General features: G+C 42.7%; 1 protein-coding gene across 1 annotated transcript; it reads left to right on the top strand.

Moving 5' to 3' along the window:
* The first annotated feature begins 205 nt into the window (after positions 1-205).
* On the top strand, positions 206-13,615 carry APOD (apolipoprotein D). Its single transcript, XM_005897836.3, has 5 exons — positions 206-362; positions 3,680-3,829; positions 7,879-8,000; positions 11,041-11,129; positions 13,132-13,615. Exons 1-5 carry the CDS (start codon positions 321-323, stop codon positions 13,365-13,367), a joined length of 639 nt encoding a protein of 212 aa, XP_005897898.1. The 5' UTR covers positions 206-320; the 3' UTR covers positions 13,368-13,615.
* Positions 13,616-17,960: the final 4,345 nt, after the last annotated feature.

Consider the following 17,960-nt stretch of genomic DNA (forward strand, 5'->3'; position numbering starts at 1 on the left):
TGAGTGAGAAAATTAAATTAGAAAATCCACACAGCAAAAAGGATGTTTTGAATGAAATACACTGTCTTTCCCTCTCTCTCACACACACACATGAACAATATCTCCTTGTTTCTTCTTCAGAGAGCAGCTGTGAAAGAAATTGGGGGAGGGAGATGAACATAACATCCCATCTTTGTGTTTCATACAGAGCAAAGCTTTTAGACCAGCCTTCCTGAACTTAGGGGGCGGGGCATGCCTTAAAATTAAACATCAGTGACCTGAGGAAGCTTATAAAATAGCTTGGGAGAAGTCAGTCACCAAGACAGGGCATCTCAGAGTGGATGATTTTGCGTGTGGAAACTGCTTTCACCTCGATAAAAAAGGTATGTACTGTGGTTTAAATTCTCATTTCAGCTAAAAATAATAACTAACATGATTGAGGGCCTTTGGCCAGTTGCTTTGCAGACTTGGTTTCATTTTTCCATAAACGACCTTACAAGGGGGATATTTTTAGTGTCGTTTTTCGAATGAGGAAACTGAAGTTCAGATATCCTAAGCAACAGGCCTAAAGTAAGACCACCAACAAATGCCAGAGCTGGGGTGTCACCCTGAGAAGACTCACCTCAAAGTCTTCTGCTTGCATCAGGCAACCCCCTTGATACCATTATTGGACAATGAGGAATTATTCCTGCATCAATACTGTACTAGATGAATTCTCAGGGGGTTACCCAGTGTGCATTTCAGTAAAACTGACCAAAAAGTGAGTTGGAATGTGCTGTGTGAATTGAAAATTCATTTAGTATTGATAGAATTAATTATTAAATAATTAAATAATATTAACAGAAAATGCAAAGCTTTTTATCTCCTGAAAAATTTTCTTCAGGCGATATGTTTTCTTATTAGATTCAATAGCAAAATGGTTTTTAAGACCCATATACTTGTGGAAATGTATTTTATTTTGTCAGGTGAAATCTAAAAGTCTCACCCCTAATATTCTGAAGCTCCTCGAGACCAGATGCCAGGTCCACACTATCGTGCAGGTGTGTAGACTCTTAGGAAACCTAGTCTAAGTTCTGGCTTCACAGCTTACCAGGAAGTAACCTCACTGAGTACATGGAGAATGTTAGTGCAGGACTCTTCCAGACTGGGTGTTGTAGAGACTCAGGTCCATGTAAAATTCTGAAACCAGGGCTTCTCCCTGGAGAAGCTCGAGGAGTGTAAGTAGTAATACACAGAGTCAATTCTGTCCCAGGGTGGATGCACCATAACCTTAGTAGAATTCTTTTCTAATTATTTAATATTCAGTTAATATAATATTTAAATTATATCTATTTTTAAAAAGTATTTGAAGTCTCTTCGTTAGGAACATCTTCCCATTAGTGTTAGAAGAAGATGCAAAAGTAAGTCATACATATCCGAGTTCATAGATACAGGTTAATAATGTGATTTACCCTCAGAAATTGCTCAACAAGTGTTGCATGAATTAGAATGCAAGGGGCACTGGGAAAAAATGATGGATATTATCAACTCTTTCTCTCACAAGAAGTTTAGTCATAGGACAAAAACTACTGCAATAAAGAGGCATCTTTGGAAGAGATGCAGGCAGGGATAATTATGCTCTGAAATCCTGCAGAGCTGAAGAACACATTTCAGCTCACTACAGAACATTTTGTAACAAGATATTTGTCAGGAGCTGACTTTTGGTCAAACTGTCATGTGGTAAAATGAGATTCATCAGGTATTAGAGGCAGGTGTTTACTGAAGCACTGAAGGTGGTCACAGAAGGCAGCAAAGTTCAGGGCTGTGGCAGAATGGAGAGCTGGAGACGGGGCCTGAGCCCCGGCCTTCTGCCCCTCTGGGCCTTAGCTTCCCCATCGGTACATCTGAGGGGAGAGGGTGGATAAATGACCTCTAAGTTTCTGCCCAGTTTGGGGGCCGTGGCGAATGTGCATAATGTGTGGCCATCCTTGAGCTTAGAACTCCTGGGCAGGGCACTGAGCCTGGAGCTGACTAGGGGCCAAGAGTAGAACTTCAGTGGTTTTAAGAAGGGCTTGGAAAGGAATGCAAATTTTTGTGGGTTTAGGCTGGATTTTGGCAAATCCATCACCCCCGAAAAGGTTAAAAACAGATGTTGTTTACCTGGTGGCAGGGGCTGATGGGAAACGGAGCCTCAGAGACCAAGGAAAGTAGCCCTCCCCGCCTCACGGGGCAGACGTGCTCAAGGCGGGGACTCAGGGACCGTCCCTCCTCCCCTCAACCTCACATCAACTTTTACTCATTATGTAACTGTTCTTTTGAAAAACACGCAACAAAACCTCCAGAAGAGCTATTGATTATTAAAGGTTATTTGGAGCTTTAGAGATTCTTAAGAAAGTGGTTATAATTATCCCAGTTATGACACATTCTTTTAAAAACTCAAATCTGAGAACATCTTGCTTGCCTCAATTCAGGCCTCTTCATCACAGGGAGAAAGGCAAAGAGCTGGAAATAGCTCTCGTGCAGCTACAGGCGAGGACTCACAAGGAAGAGAACAGACTGAGAGCAAGTCAGTGAAAGAAGCTGGGAGCAACCCAGGCTTCAACCCCACCAGCAGCGCTGCAGCCCCTACCCCTGGCCACTGTGCACCCCCCGCAAAGCAGCTTCCACACCCAAGGGCTCTGGGCTCACATCAGCTACTGGTCCTTCTCTGCTTAAATGTATAGCATGTACGAAAAGTAGCCTCAACAGAATATTAAGGAAGAAAGGAAGGGAAGGAGGAAGGAAGAAAGGAAGGAAGGAAGAGAAATTCAGGAAATACAATAATTTGCTTCTGCATTTCATAATAGCATTTATTGAGCATTTGTGTCAGATACTGCTCTAAATGCTGTCTATATTTTCTCATTTAATTCCCTCGGAATTTCACAAGGTTGGTATGATTATCATTCCCACTTAACAGCCAAGGAAATTAAAGCATCCATTGGACACAGTTATACTTAGTATGTGAAGAGCCAGAATTCAAAGCCAGTCAAGGTGATCCTGGGGTCCCCAAGGTTCCCAGGCCTACTCCTGGCCTGGTAAACAGCCAGCAAGTGGAGGATAGGGTGGGGAGGTGGAGTCAGGGGAGGCATTTCTTTGATGAACCTCATAGGGCGCTAAATGCAGGTTTTGTTTTCGATTCGTTTTTTCTCTCATGGTTCACTTGAGGGCTTCACTCTCTCCCAATCCCTGCCACCCCACCCCACCCCCCCACACACACATTTTTTCTGTTCATTCAACAAGTGCACACACACACATACGCGCGCACACACACACACACACACACACACATGGCTTCTGTTCATTCAACAAGCATCTACTGTGCCTGGCACTGGGAGGTTCTGTGGGAGAGTCCAGGGAGAATTAAACATCATGCCCATCCTTGAAAAATATGTAATTAGCTGTGTGGGGTCAGCAGGGGAGCTGGCCAAATAAGCCCAACAAACTGTAATGCCAGGCAGATTGTGTTCTAATGGAGGCACAGAAGGTTCTAGTGAGGCTCACAGAGGAGGAAGACCTCACAGCCACACCGATGACTGAGGTGGCCCCGGAGGATGAGGGGCTCAGAGGGGCTGAGTAGGAGGCTGCCCACACAGAGACCGACGAGCCCAGACACGTTCCTCCAAGGACTCCGTGCCCTCAGAGACTCCGAACGCCTGCAGCTGCTTTGTTCTCCCCACTCCAGGTCCATCTCCAGCCACCCAGCTCAAGGATGGTGCCAGTGCTGCTGCTGCTCCCTGCCCTGGCTGGCCTCTTCGGAGCAGCTGAGGGACAAGCTTTCCATCTCGGGAAATGCCCCCATCCTCCCGTGCAGGAGAATTTCGACGTGAATAAGGTGTAGTAAAAGAATAAATCCCTGCTTGTTTTGCTGTCTCCTGTTTGAATAAGCATCCTACCAGGTTTGGGTTTTTTTTTCCTGCTCTAATGACCACAGCAAGCCTTGGGGTAGGTACTTAGCCTCCAAAGAGTTCCCAAAAGCAGACTTTGAGACAAGAACTGGGGAGCAGAGAGGTTTTGGGAGATGATCCCAAGAAGCCTGAGTGGGCTTGTGTGGAAACAGAGGAGGCAGGCAAGCAGTAAAGGGTGAGCTCACGAGCAGGTTACTCTGTGAACAGGGTTCACTTCTGCTGGGGGTCCTCTGAGGAAATGCACAGAATGTGCCTCAGCTTGTCCCATGGATAGGTGCAAGCAGGCAGTGGGAGCTCCCATGACACTGGACAAGCCTCTCACAGGGAAGGAGACCCAGGGGCTTGAGTTGGAAGCTGGCAGTGTGTGTGGGAAGTGCTTGCCATGATGGAGGTGAGCCCAAAGGTGGGCTGAGAGGACAATGGGACACAGGGCATCAACAGCAGATTGCCATGATGGAGGTGAGCCCAGAGGTGGGCTGAGAGGACAATGGGACACAGGGCATCAGCAGCAGATGTTGCAGAGGTGTTATCCTCACTCTACAGATGAAGAAGCTGAACGTCAGGGAGCTTGCCACCTGCTCAGGTCACACAGCCAGTAAATGCAGAGTAGGATTCAAAACTAGGCTTCCCAGGAGTGCGGGATCCCATGGGTGACTCAAATAGGACCCAGGATGGGATAGCACTTCCCCCAGGGGCCTTCTTGTCACCTGTGCTAAAAAGATATCAATAAAATCAACTCCCTCATATATGGTAAGGATTGTCTCATCATCTTATTCATGTCTTTTGAACACAAAACTTTTCAATATTAATGAAGCCCAAATTATCTTTTCATTTTTTGCTTGTGCTTCTGGTGGCATATCTTAAAAAAAAAAAAAAGTCGCCTACTCTATGTTTATAAAGATTTACTCCTATACTTTCTTCTAAGGGATTTATAGTTTTAGTTCTTACATATAAGTCTTTGATTCATTTTAAGTTATATTTTGTACATTGGTGATACAGAAAGGAAACTTCTTTCTTTGGCATGAGGATATACAGCTGTTCCAGACTGTTTGTTGAGAAGATGAGTCTTTCCCCACTGAATAGTCTTGATATAATTGTTGAAAATCAATTGACCATATGTGTAAGAATTTATTTTTGGGCTCACAATTCTATTCTATTGATTTATATGTCTGTCCTTATTCCAGCACTATATAGTCTTGATTACTGCAGCTTTGTAGTAAGTTTTGAAGTCAGAACATATAAGTCCTTCAACTTTGTTCTTGTGGCTATTCTGAGTCCTTTGTATTTCAACATAAATGTTAGGATCAGTTTGTCAATTTCTGTAAAGAAGCTAGTTGGAATTTTGATAGAGACTGTACTGTTAAGTCTATGGTCAATTTGAAGAGTATTGCCATCTTAGCAAGTTTAAGTCTTCCTATCCATGAACATAGGATGTCTTTCCATTTATTTAGGTCTTCTTTATTTCTGCAGTCTTTTGTAGTTTTCAGAGTGTGTTTTATGCTTCTTTGGTTAAATTTTCATAAGAATTTTATTTTTTTTGATGCTATTATAAGTGGAAATTTTCTAAATTAATTTGTAGATTTGTCATTGTAAGTATAGGAATACTTTTTTTCCTAGATATTAGTTATTTTATCCTTTAACCTTGCTGAGTCCATTTGTTAGTTCTAATAGTTGTGCGTGGGGGCGTGTGTGTATTCCTTAGAATCTTCTATCTACAAAACCCTGTCATCTGAAAATGGAGATAGTTTTACTTCTTCCTTTTCATAATTATTTCTAAACATTGCATTCTCCTTATATAGATAGAGAAATGAAGACCCTTCACAAAAATAATATGAGATCATGAGGGAACATGACATGAAGAGCAATCTTCCACCTCTGAGTTTCTTCCTTTCTGGAAAATTAAGCTTCCTTGTTTTAAATTGTGGACCATTAAAGTCACCTTAACAGTAATGGAACTATTTTAAATGCACTGTATAAAATGGAGATATTTTTGGAGAATGCCTATGAAACCAATTGACCTTTAGCTTATTCTTTGATGCTTATTCTTTAAATGCATGTTAAGCTTATTCTTTAAATGCATGTTCAGTTCAGTGATTTTAATTGAAAGATGTCCTTTAACAAATGAGAGGAAAATTTATGTCATAAATGTGAACGTAATTTTAACAAAGAGCCAGGTGACTGAAGCAATACTGCCACCTATTTGCAGTATGCTCTCATTTCAAATTCTGATTGCATCTCTTTAATTTTGCTTTGTTTTGCTGAGTAATACATTTTTAAATTTCTAAAATCATTTCAATTAATATTTTGACTAGGTAAATATATTCACCAGGTTCAAAATTCTAAAGGTGCAAAAGAAGATACAATGAAAACTTTCGCTTCCACCCCGGTAACCCAGCCTCATTTCTCCCCAGTGACAACCAGTAAAAACAGCTTATGGTGTCTTTTGAGAGATAATGTGTATATATATTAAAAAGCACATATATAATTGCAGTAGGAAGAATGTTGTCCATGTCCTATTCCCCAGAATCTGCAAGTAATGTTTCTCTATATAGAAAAAGGGATTTTGAAGTTGTGATTAAAGTTATGGAGCTTGATATGGCAAGGGTATCCTAGATTATCAGATGGGTCTAATCTAATCATTACAAGCAGAGAACATTTCCCAGCTGTGGTCAGGGAGGTGTGATGATGGAAGAAGACTCAGAGAGATGTAGTGTGAGAAGGAGTTGACCTGTTTTTGCTGGCTCTGAAGATGGAGAAAGGGATTCACAAATCAAGAAATGCAAACGACATCTAGGACTTGGAAAGGACTTGGAAAGAAGACAGATTCTCCTCTAGAGCCTCTGGAAAGGAATGTAGCCCTGCCGCACTTTGATTTTAACCCAGTGAGATCCTTGTCAGACTTCAGATGTACAAAACTATGAGACCATAAATTTGTGATGTTTCAAGCTTGTGGTAATTTGTTACATTAGCAATGGGAAACCGATATAACCTTTTCTCCCAGTTTTACATAAAAGGTAGCTTAATATATATACACTATTTTGCACCTGGCTCTTTTCCCATTAAGTGTATCTTGGAGATAATTGCCTGTTGTGTTTTAAAAGAGGGTGTATAGCTTTCCATTGTATGGATGTGTCATCATTTAGTTAATCCTATTAATGCTCACTCAAGCCACTTCCTGTCTTTTAATAGTACAAAGAGAACTGCAATGAATGACCTTAGACATACATCATTTCTTATTTTCAGGAGGATACCTTTCCAGAAATGAGATTGCTGGGCCAGAGTAAATGTAGTTTTAGTTTTGCTTGACATTACCAAGTTGCCCTCACGAAGGTTGTAGACTGAAGCAGTCTCTATGCCGGGGAATGTGTGGAAGCAGGGTGTGACTGTCTCCCTTCACTCTCACCCACACGGTTGCTCAGTTCCTCTAAAGCTGATTCTGCACTGAAGTTACGGTCTGAGAGCAAGCCCCCAGGGGAAGAATGATATAGGTCTTCTAAATCCTGATCTCATGCCAAAAGCCTCTGTGACCAACTCCTCGTGTGGGATCTTATGAGGAGAATTGAGTCGATTCTGGAGTCCCAGTTCCCCACAGTAAACATATCTGACTTTGCACACAATTCAAAGATGCCTTGTAAAATCATAAAATATTTGAGATGACATCTTACATCATCTAAACCAATCCCTTCCTTTTACAGAGTTTAGAATTTCACGTAGGTTTTGACTGAAGGGGACATCAAGAACATAGCTAAATAAGAGCACTTTAGGAATGGACGGTGGCATTCAACCAATGCCCACACATCCGATTCACTTATTCCCATTGGAATCAATATCTTGCTCAGTGGCTTCTGGGAACAATGCAGCCCATTTTGCCTGGCTTCCCCAAGAAAGGGCTCTGCTCTGAAAGACAGCAATGGGGAAGAGTTTTCAGGTCCCCAGAGAGCCGCAGGGTTTTCTCTGCCTGTCGTTGTCTCTGCAGTATCTTGGAAAATGGTATGAAATTGAGAAGATCCCAGTGAGCTTTGAGAAAGGAAGTTGCATCCAAGCCAACTACTCACTAAAGGAAAATGGAAACGTTAAAGTGATAAACAAGGAGCTGAGGTGAGTGGTTGTGGTTTCAAAGGCATTGTACATCCTGGAGGCAGCCCTGCAGACTTGTCCTGGGATGACTGGTGCCCTTGCCTTCTAGTGTGAGAGGATGGGGACATCGCTGGGTCTTGGTTGCCTGCTCACAACAGGTCCTGAAAGGACAGCTTTTGGCAGGCAGGATGGTAGGGACAAGTCACACATTCATTTCCATGGCTACTTGCTGAGCAACTTATTGTGTCCCAGAGCCTGTGAAAGACCCTGGGGACTTAATGGTAACACAAACTGCAAGATTTCTTGCTCTCACTCCAAAATAGACCTTCTGGAAGCAAAAGACAGCAGGGACTCTCTTGTCTGATCTCCAGTACCAAAAGAGAAGCCCTTTCTATACCACCTGCTGATTGAGAGCATCTAGCTTAGCTTGAATCCTTCCAGAAACTGGGAGCTCATCAATGTCCATGACAGTTTATTCCATCTTCAGACAGTTTTAACTGTTAGAAAACTCCTTTTCTTATTAAGCAAGAATGAAATGCATACATAGTCACATTCTAGGTTTTGTGAACAGGAGAGTCTACAGAGATATACTTTTCTATCATTGAGGGCTTCTTCACTGATCCCAAAATTCATATTTTAAAAGCAAATATAAACTTAAAAAGAAACCCAGTAAGAACTGCTATCCACCCACCATCAACAAACATGAGAGTAACAATAAACAATGATAACTAATATTAATTAAGCATTTCCTATGTGCAAGGCACTCTTCTGTATGCATATATATATGTGTGAGTACAAGTGCATGTATTTATGTATATGTAAATGAGCATTGCTATTCATTTAATCCCCACAGCAACCTGAGGTAGGTACTATTATTAAATCCATTCTTATGGATGAAGAAACTGAGATACAGAGAGGTAAAGTAATTTGCCCAAGAGTCACAGAGCTTGTAAGTGACAAAGCTGAGATTCAGGAGATTCAAAACCCAGGAGAAAGGACGACCCTGGTGGTCCAGTGGTTAAGACTCCACACTTCCAATGCAGGAGGTGAGGGTTTGATCCCTGGTCAGGGAACTAAGATGCCACAGTTCAGTTCAGTTCAGTTCAGTTGCTCAGTCGTGTCCGACTCTTTGAGACCCCCATGAATCACAGCATGCCAGGCCTCCCTGTCCATCACCAACTCCCGGAGTTCACTCAAACTCATGTCCGTTGAGTCAGTGATGCCATCCAGCCATCTCATCCTCTGTTGTCCCCTTCTCCTCCTGCCCCCAATCCTTCCCAGCATCAGAGTCTTTTCCAATGAGTCAACTCTTTGCATGAGGTGGCCAAAGTATTGGAGTTTCAACTTCAACATCAGTCCTTCCAATGAACACCCAGGACTGATCTCCTTTAGGATGGACTGGTTGGACCTCCTTGCAGTCCAAGGGACTCTCAAGAGTCTTCTCCAACACCACAGGTCAAAAGCATCAGTTCTTCAGCGCTCAGCTTTCTTCACAGTCCAACTCTCACATCCATACATGACCACAGGAAAAACCATAGCCTTGACTAGACGGACCTTTGTTGGCAAAGTAATGTCTCTGCTTTTTAATATGCTATCTAGGTTGGTCATAACTTTTCTTCCAAGGAGTAAGCGTCTTTTAATTTCATGGCTGCAATCACCACCTGCAGTGATTTTGGAGCCCAAAAAAATAAAGTCTGAAACTGTTTCCACTGTTTCCCCATTTATTTCCCAAGAAGTGAAGGGACCAGATGCCATGATCTTAGTTTTCTGAATGTTGAGTTTTAAGCCAACTTTTTCACTCTTCTCTTTCACTTTCATCAAGAGGCTTTTTAGTTCCTCTTCACTTTCTGCTATAAGGGAAGTGTCATCTACATATCTGAGGTTATTGATATTTCTTCTGGCAATCTGGATTCCAGCTTGAGCTTCATCCAGCCCAGCATTTCTCATGATGTACTCTGCATATAAGTTAAATAAGCAGTGTGACAATATACAGCCTTGACGTACTCCTTTTCCTATTTGGAACCAGTCTGTTGTTCCATGTCCAGTTCTAACTGTTGCTTCCTGACCTGCGTACAGGTTTCTCAAGAGGCAGGTCAGGTGGTCTGGTATTCCCATCTCTTTCAGAATCTTCCACAGTTTATTGTGATACACACAGTCAAAGGCTTTGGCATAGTCAATAAAGCAGAAATAGCCAAAAAATAAAAATTAAAAAATAAATTAAAAAGTTTTAAAGTAAATTAAAACCAGGGAGAAGTGAAATGGAGAAGAAACCAGAAGACAAATGAAAGAAGCTGGACATGAAGGGTTGCCATTCCTGCTTCCTAAGTTGTCTAAGAAGTGTGTTCAACTCCAAGAAAACAAGTACCAGTCAGACTGGTAGTCACACAGGCTCAGAAAGACTTCCCACGGCCATTATATTACCCATTAAGCTTCCTGTGAGCCGCAACACAGTGGCTGATTCTCTGACCCCGCATAAACCAAAACAATACCGGAAGAGTCTTGAATAAAGAAAAATCAGACTCGTTTCAGAGCTCCTGATATCACTGAGGCCCAAAGAGGGGGAAAACTTTGCAGATCTCCAGACTTCATGTTTTGCATGATTTTTAGTGATCTAGTCAGCCTTTATGTTTTCCTTTGGACCCTTGTCATTTTTAAAGAAATGAATATTCTTTTTGTGTGAGGTTGATTCATTTGTTTGTAAATTTTCCCTTTTTCCTCCGTCATGCTTTGGAGTCCAGGAGCAAGAAACAGCCTTGCAGGCCACTACATATACTCTGAAAAAAAGGGTTGAAGTGCCAGGGTCTCACATATCATCCAGTCCTTGGCCATTGCAATTGTTGATCCTTATTACTCCAAAACTGTCTTTCTCTGCTCAGTCCAGAGACAGTAATAAGGCAAAGGGGAGGGAATAGACCCAGGACCCAGCCTACCGTCAAGAATCTCCTACCCAGAAATTGCACTGTTGGCCACCATGATTGTTGGTGTCACAAATCTTGCCTTTCATTGATTTGTGGCTTTTAACTGGTTCAGGTTTTTTTGTTCTGTTTTTTACTCACTGCAGAGCTGATGGAACTGTGAATCAAATTGAAGGTGAAGCCACCCCGGAGAACATCACAGAGCCTGCCAAGCTGGCAGTTAAGTTTTTCTGGTGTAAGTATACACTTCTCTCAGGAGGCGTCAGGGACAGGAGCTCGACAAACTGAAGGCTAGAGCCCTGGGTCGGAGCAGTCCTGTCACATCTGAGTGTCACCTATACTGATTCAATGCATAATTACCTGTGGAACACCTCCTACCTGCCGTATGCTGGGCTAGGCCCTGGAGATGCAAAGATGAGCAAGACAGAGCTGGTCAATGTCCCTGTGAAGCTTACATGTCAGTGTGGATACTGACAAGCAGCCAGGTGATTTATTATAAAACTACAGGAAGTATGTCAATGGAGGAAGCACAGATTGAAGCCTGTTGGGCATGAGTATTAGGAGACTCAAGCCAGTCTTCTTTCCCAGAGGGAACTAATAACTGCAAAATTAGTAGTTATTAGAAAAACGACTAACATGTGAGAAAGTTTAAAAGCAAGAGCTGGTAAGAGTGAAGGTAAGTTGGAGTCCTGGCTCTGTTTGCCACTTTCTATCCAAATTTTGGGGGTTTCATTTGGTTCCCCTTCCAGTTGGACAGTGGGTTTTCCTTGGTGTTGGGAGGTGGAGTTATTGAATAATATCCTCTGAATTTAAAAGGAACTTTGAGACTGGAAAGGAAAGCAGGCAACTCCATAAAGAACGGTTATGTTTATTATGGGTAACTTACATCCAGACAGAATCATGTAGACGACCATCAGAGGCATTCCCAGCTGCACTGCGTTCTGCCAAAAGGGGGACAGGGATGCTTAATGGGGCCACAGCTAAAAATAGAATCTGACTACTAAAGGAAGCATGTCCACACTGACGGAAACTGAGGGATTTGCCTCCTCCCGCCCTCACCCCAGGGGTCTCATGACCATTAACCACCTGTGTCAGCAAAAGACATTCTTTCAGTTTTTGTGTGAGATAAAGACTGTAGGGAACTTATTTGGCTTGGGTGCTTTCCTTGTGAGTAAGCTAAAGCTCAGTAGGGCGAAAAAGGGGAGGGCTAGGAGTGCAGGCCTAAGATGGAGCTGACACAATGGAGCCAGTGCCATTGAGCCACGCACTTGGCTTGGCTGTGAAGGTCAAGTTCACAAAGGAAATTTCTGGATTCAAATGGAAAAGTAAACCCTCCATCTGTCTTCTTAAAGACCCTTTTAATACTGAACTTTCAACACTACTCAGATGTCAATCAGTGAATCTCTATAGGCCCATTAGGAAGAATTTGTAACCTGTTACCACCTTATTTGGGCTTCCCCAGCAGCTCAGTGGTGAAAAACTCACCTGCTAATGCAGGAGATGAAGGAGATGCGGGTTCGACCCTTGGCTTTGGAAGATCCTTTGGAGCAGGAAATGGCAACTCACTCCAGTATTCTTGCTTGAGAAATCACATGGACAGAGGAGCCTGATGGGCTACAGTCCATAGGGTCACAAAGAGTCAGACATGACCGAGTGACTAAACAACAGCCATCACCTGATTTACCATATTCTTAAGAATAGTGGGGTTTTCAAAGTTCACACAAGAAGAAAAACAAGCAAACCAACATTAGCCTCTACCTCCTCCTGTAGGTGAATTATAGAGGAAGCTGGATGGTACAAACCTGGAAAGCCTGGGGCCCCTGACTGTGCATTCCTAACTGCACTTACTGAGTAATGGCTCCATAGGCACTTGTGCTCAGTGCACCTGTCAGTCCAGGGGATCCGGCCCAAACTTCCAGATATTACGGGCTTCCAGGTACCAACCTGCAGTCAGGGAATGGGGATCCAGAATGGTGGCTCTGAACTCTGGCTGCACATTGGAATTACTGGGAAGCTTTCCAAAGTACCAACAAGCTCCAGTTCGGCCTTTGGGAGTTGGGGTGGGGAGAGATGCGCCTGGTGTTTTTCAGAGGTCCCATATGATTCCCACATGAAGCCAGAATGAAGACCCACTGATGTAGAAGAACTAGAATCCCAGAGCCTGGCTTCCAGGACCCTGGAGATGAAGGTTTCTCTTGCCCTGGTCCCTCCTAATACTGTCTTCCTCTGGTTCTCAGTCATGCCGTCAGCTCCGTACTGGGTCCTGGCCACCGACTATGAGAACTACGCCCTCGTGTACTCCTGTACCACAATCATCTGGCTTTTTCACATGGATCATGTTTGGATCTTGGGAAGAAACCCTTATCTCCCTCCAGAAACAGTGACCTATCTCAAAGATATCCTGACCTCTAATAACATTGAAGTTGAGAAAATGACGATCACAGATCAGGTGAACTGTCCCGAGTCCATGTAACCAGGCTCTAAAGGGAGCTGCATTCACTCCATGTTCCTTCTCTTGCTTTGCTTTTCCCCTATACCAACCCTCATAAAGACAAACCAAACCACCAGAGCAACCTATTACAAACCTACCAGAAGGGAAACGTGGCAGCAGAAGCTAATGGAGAAGAACCCAAGGCAAGCTGGCCCAGACATTTAGCCATGCACCATTCTGTTACCTTGCGAGTCTGATAATAAACTTGCTGCTGACCTGCTGTGCTCACAGTAGATTCTAAACTGGACTAATTATTGTGGGGTTTTAATGAGAAGCCTAAGTTTGGAAATCCTTAAGCAGTGATGTTGAAAAAAAAAATGAAGCCCTGAACAGTTTAAAGGTAACAATCCTGTTTCTAGAAAGAGAAAGCTGATGGCAAAGGCACATTCCAAGTGACCCGAATCCAGGTGCCCCCATCCTGCAATAGGCAGTCCTTAGTGGGGGGAATCCTATGGAAGTTTTGAGTCTCTGACAGGCAGTTTCCTGGAAACATTTGCTCTCAGGAGGTCTTCAGAACCACGTGAAGAATGGGACCATCTTAAGTCTGTGCAATGAAGAGAGTCTGTGAGGGAGAAGCTATGGGAATTTTTAAGAAAATAATTTTTTTTGTCTTTTATTCAGCTGATATTTACTGGGACTCAAGAGCATTCCAGGCATTGAGAAATAGAATCCATTTTCTCCCACAGAAGCTCACAGACTAGCGAGGGAGACTGACAAGTAGAGATATGGATTTTAATCCAAGCTGAGGGGTGCAAAGGCAGAGACGTGTGGCGGGAGCTGGGGAAGCTCTGAGAAGATCTCAACCCCTGCCAGACACAGGCACTTATGAGGTGGTACAGTCACACACTGGGGCGTTCCAGCTTCAAGGAGTCAGGAAGCACCTGGAGTTTGCTCCTGATTGGTTTTTTTTTTTTTTTACATTTTAACTCTTAAAATCAAAACAGCCTCAAAATGATCACCCTGTGATTATTCTTATCTTGCACAAAATTTGTAATCCATTAATGTTTGGGAAATGAATAGAAAATGAAGCCATTTGATTAGATTTTTGCGTTTTCAGCACAAATATAAAATACTCATTTCCTGGAGCGTTTGAGACTCTTCACTGCTTTATATTAAAGGTTATAAAAATTACAAGAAGCTTAATATGTATCATTTTCATTTTACTAAATAAATATGACCTCAAAAGGTAGCTTGCAATTCAAAATTCCTAAAGGCTGAAACTCACTAGACAAAGAGGTAGGAAGGAAGCTGTAGGTATTAAAGAAGAGCCTCTTCCCACATCTCAGCCTTCTGCTGCTTCCTGTGCCTTATGTCACTGCCCACCCCAGTGAAGGGCGCCTGGCTTGACTTCTTTTTTTTTTTTTAATTTTATTTTATTTTTAAACTTTACATAATTGTATTAGTTTTGCCAAATATCAAAATGAATCCGCCACAGGTATACATGTGTTCCCCATCCTGAACCCTCCTCCCTCCTCCCTCCCAATACCATCCCTCTGGGTCCTCCCAGTGCACTAGCCCCAAGCATCCAGTATCGTGCATCGAACCTGGACTGGCATCTCGTTTCATACATGATATTTTACATGTTTCAATGCCATTCTCCCAAATCTTCCCACCCTCTCCTTCTCCCATAGAGTCCATAAGACTGTTCTATTGACTTCTATAGTTCTTCCCAGAGTGTTAAGCTGATTGTCTAGTTCTTACCTCATAGTTCAAGAAAAGTCATGACTGTGTTAATAGCTCTTAACGGCTGTCTAATAGCATCTAAAACGACAAACGTGACTACATTTTGCACCTTTTACAGTGTCTTGCCCAAACATAGGCTCACAATTCTTGTGTGAATCAATTACTGAGTAAGTCAATAGATGGGTGGACTTGAGATGTTTGGGAAAGGATAAGGAAACTAAGAAGCAAGTATCAGGGGTCATTGAATCCGAGAAAATGGGAGGAATTCAGAGGGTAGCATGGGGGCATCATGGGGTAAAACAACAAAAATTTCAGAAGAGAAAGCAAAAGAAGTGGGAATTAAACAGCAAAATAGAGACAGTAGCAACCCCCCGTGTGCCCATAAATAAATGACCCCCACATACCCATCATCAGTGCCAATAGTCATCAACATTTCACCAATCTTGCTTCAGCTATCACCCATCCACCTCTGGTGTTTTTTCAAATAGTGTTTTGAAAAATACTAAATAGCACATCCTATTATTTTTCCTGTTAACTACTGAAGTATATATCTCTAGCAAGTACAGGCACTTTTTAAACCAAAAAAAAGAAAAGAAAAGCAAGGTTATATCTTACATCCTGAAAGTACTCAGAGAATGTAATTTATGTAATATAAAGATTATTTTATATTTTCCATATGAAAGGAAAGATACATGTACAGAGGTGTTCATCATACTTTTACTTGTAGCAGCCCCCAAACTAAAAGGAGCTAAAGTAAAATGAAAACTAACAGCAGAGGAGCGAAGGGAAGATCCCCTGGAGGAGGGCAAGGCAACCCACTCCAGTATTCTTGCCTGGCGAATCCCATGGACAGAGAAGCCTGGTGGGCTCAGCCCACAGGGTCGCAAAGAGTCAGACACGACTGAAGCGACTTAGCATGCATGCAGAGGAGTGAGATCATAAATTATGGAACAGCCACTTGATGTAATGTGGTATACTCCGTAAATTTGTCGTTATGAAGATAGAGGTCACGTGAGAGCTGGTGCCTGCCTGCCACACTCACTACTGATGGGGGTAGGGAGGATGAAGGGGGAGTAGGGAGGAAGATTAGGGGTCCCTGTATGTGGCCTTGCTGCCTGCAGAGAGAGAGTCTGGAACATGTGCTGTGCTGACCCCACCACATCCAATAGGACCAAGGTGTGTCCACCTGAGTTAATGACTGCCAATCCACAAGCTAAACAGAAACTTCTGACGGCCTACCTGGATGGAAAAGATAAATTAGGCCAATCTAATCAGAATTTGGCTTTAAGAGATCTAGAGAAAGGATAATTGAAAACTCTGTAAGTAATAACTGAGAGGTCGTGTGGTTTGGGGTGGCCGTTTTTGTCGATCCACAACTGAAGTTATAAGAGTGCAGAAGAGAAATGCACAGATAAGCTCATACCCCACCTAAGGCTTCTGAGAGAGGCTTCAGTAGCCGATGGCTGTGTCCCAGCTCTAATTCCTGTGGGGCTTAGCTGTCTTAGGTTCCTGTCCCTGGATTTCTTTAAGATTAGGCTCACACATACACCTACCTACACACACACACACACACAACTTTTTTTTCTTTTGAGCTAATTTAACTTGACTGAGTAATGTTCTTTGCAACCTAAAATAGCCCTAAGACAAAAGTGTTCACTTTTTGAGTGAAAAAAGACAGCAGTATTGTACTTAAGTTGTACTTAGTTACATAAAATGATGGCATGCAATCAAGGACTGAAGGTGAACAAAGAAATGAAGGCAATTAATGTCTTAGAATAGTGGAATTACACAGTGATGTGCTTTCCTTTTTTATTTTTGCTGCTGGTATTTGTCGTGTAGGCCTTGAAACTTTAGACCCCAAAACTTTCTTCTAGTTCAGCCCGACCCTCTGGCAAGCTGAGTTCCAAATGCCAAAGAAATAGAAATTTAGAAAATGTCTGTTTTCACAGTTGTCTAATTGTTGTATTATTTTATTGAAAAGTTCCCCCCAACACAATCACTTTCATCTTAATAATTAGGAGAAACTATTAACATTTTGAATATTTGTTAAATATGGTTAACTTTTATGCTAAAATCAAATATAAGATGAAAATAGGTTCATCAAATGTAGGTTTTCCAGCAGAATAAGACAATCTGAACTACGTTGTTGGGAGAGCTGAAAGGGAGTGTAATGGAAAGCATGTTGGGACCTCGGATGAGATTCAGGGCTCTAGTCCTGGCTTCAGAGGACTTAGCCAGCATCCCTCTCCCCTCCAGGCCTGTCTCTTCACCTGTGTGTCATTAAAAGAACTGAACTACACCATGCACCTTTAAGGACTCTTCCAGGTCACACATTTATAGTTCTGTACATTATAGTTTTGTTCAGTTCAGTTCAGTCGCTCAGTCGTGTCCGACTCTTTGCGACCCCATGAACCGCAGCACACCAGGCATCCCTGTCCATCACCAACTCCCGGAGTTCACTCAGACTCATGTGCATTGAGTTGGTGATGCCATCCAGCCATCTCATCCTCTGTCGTCACCTTCTCCTCCTGCCCCCAATCCCTCCCAGCATCAAGGTCTTTTCCAGTGAGTCAACTCTTCGCATGAGGTGGCCAAAGTACTGTAGTTTCAGCTTTAGCATCATTCCTTCCAAAGAAATCCCAGGGCTGATCTCCTTTAGGATAGACTGGTTGGATCTCCTTGCAGTCCAAGGGACTCTCAAGAGTCTTCTCCAACACCACAGTTCAAAAGCATCAATTTTTCGGCACTCAGCTTTCTTTATAGTCCAACTCTCACATCCATACATGACCACTGGAAAAACCATAGCCTTGACTAGATGGACCTTTGTTGACAAAGTAATGTCTCTGCTTTTTAATCTGCTGTCTAGGTTGGTCACAACTTTCCTTCCAAGGA

This window comes from Bos mutus, chromosome 1 (assembly GCF_027580195.1).
Source record: "Bos mutus isolate GX-2022 chromosome 1, NWIPB_WYAK_1.1, whole genome shotgun sequence".
In the NCBI taxonomy this organism is placed as follows: domain Eukaryota; kingdom Metazoa; phylum Chordata; class Mammalia; order Artiodactyla; family Bovidae; genus Bos; species Bos mutus.

Excerpts from the sequence above, each read along its gene's own strand:
- APOD (XM_005897836.3), top strand. The coding sequence starts at position 321 with ATGATTTTGCGTGTGGAAACTGCTTTCACCTCGATAAAAAAG. Across the intron at positions 363-3,679 it reads CTTTCACCTCGATAAAAAAG|GTCCATCTCCAGCCACCCAG; the intron begins GTATGTACTGTG and ends TCCCCACTCCAG. Across the intron at positions 8,001-11,040 it reads GTGATAAACAAGGAGCTGAG|AGCTGATGGAACTGTGAATC; the intron begins GTGAGTGGTTGT and ends TACTCACTGCAG.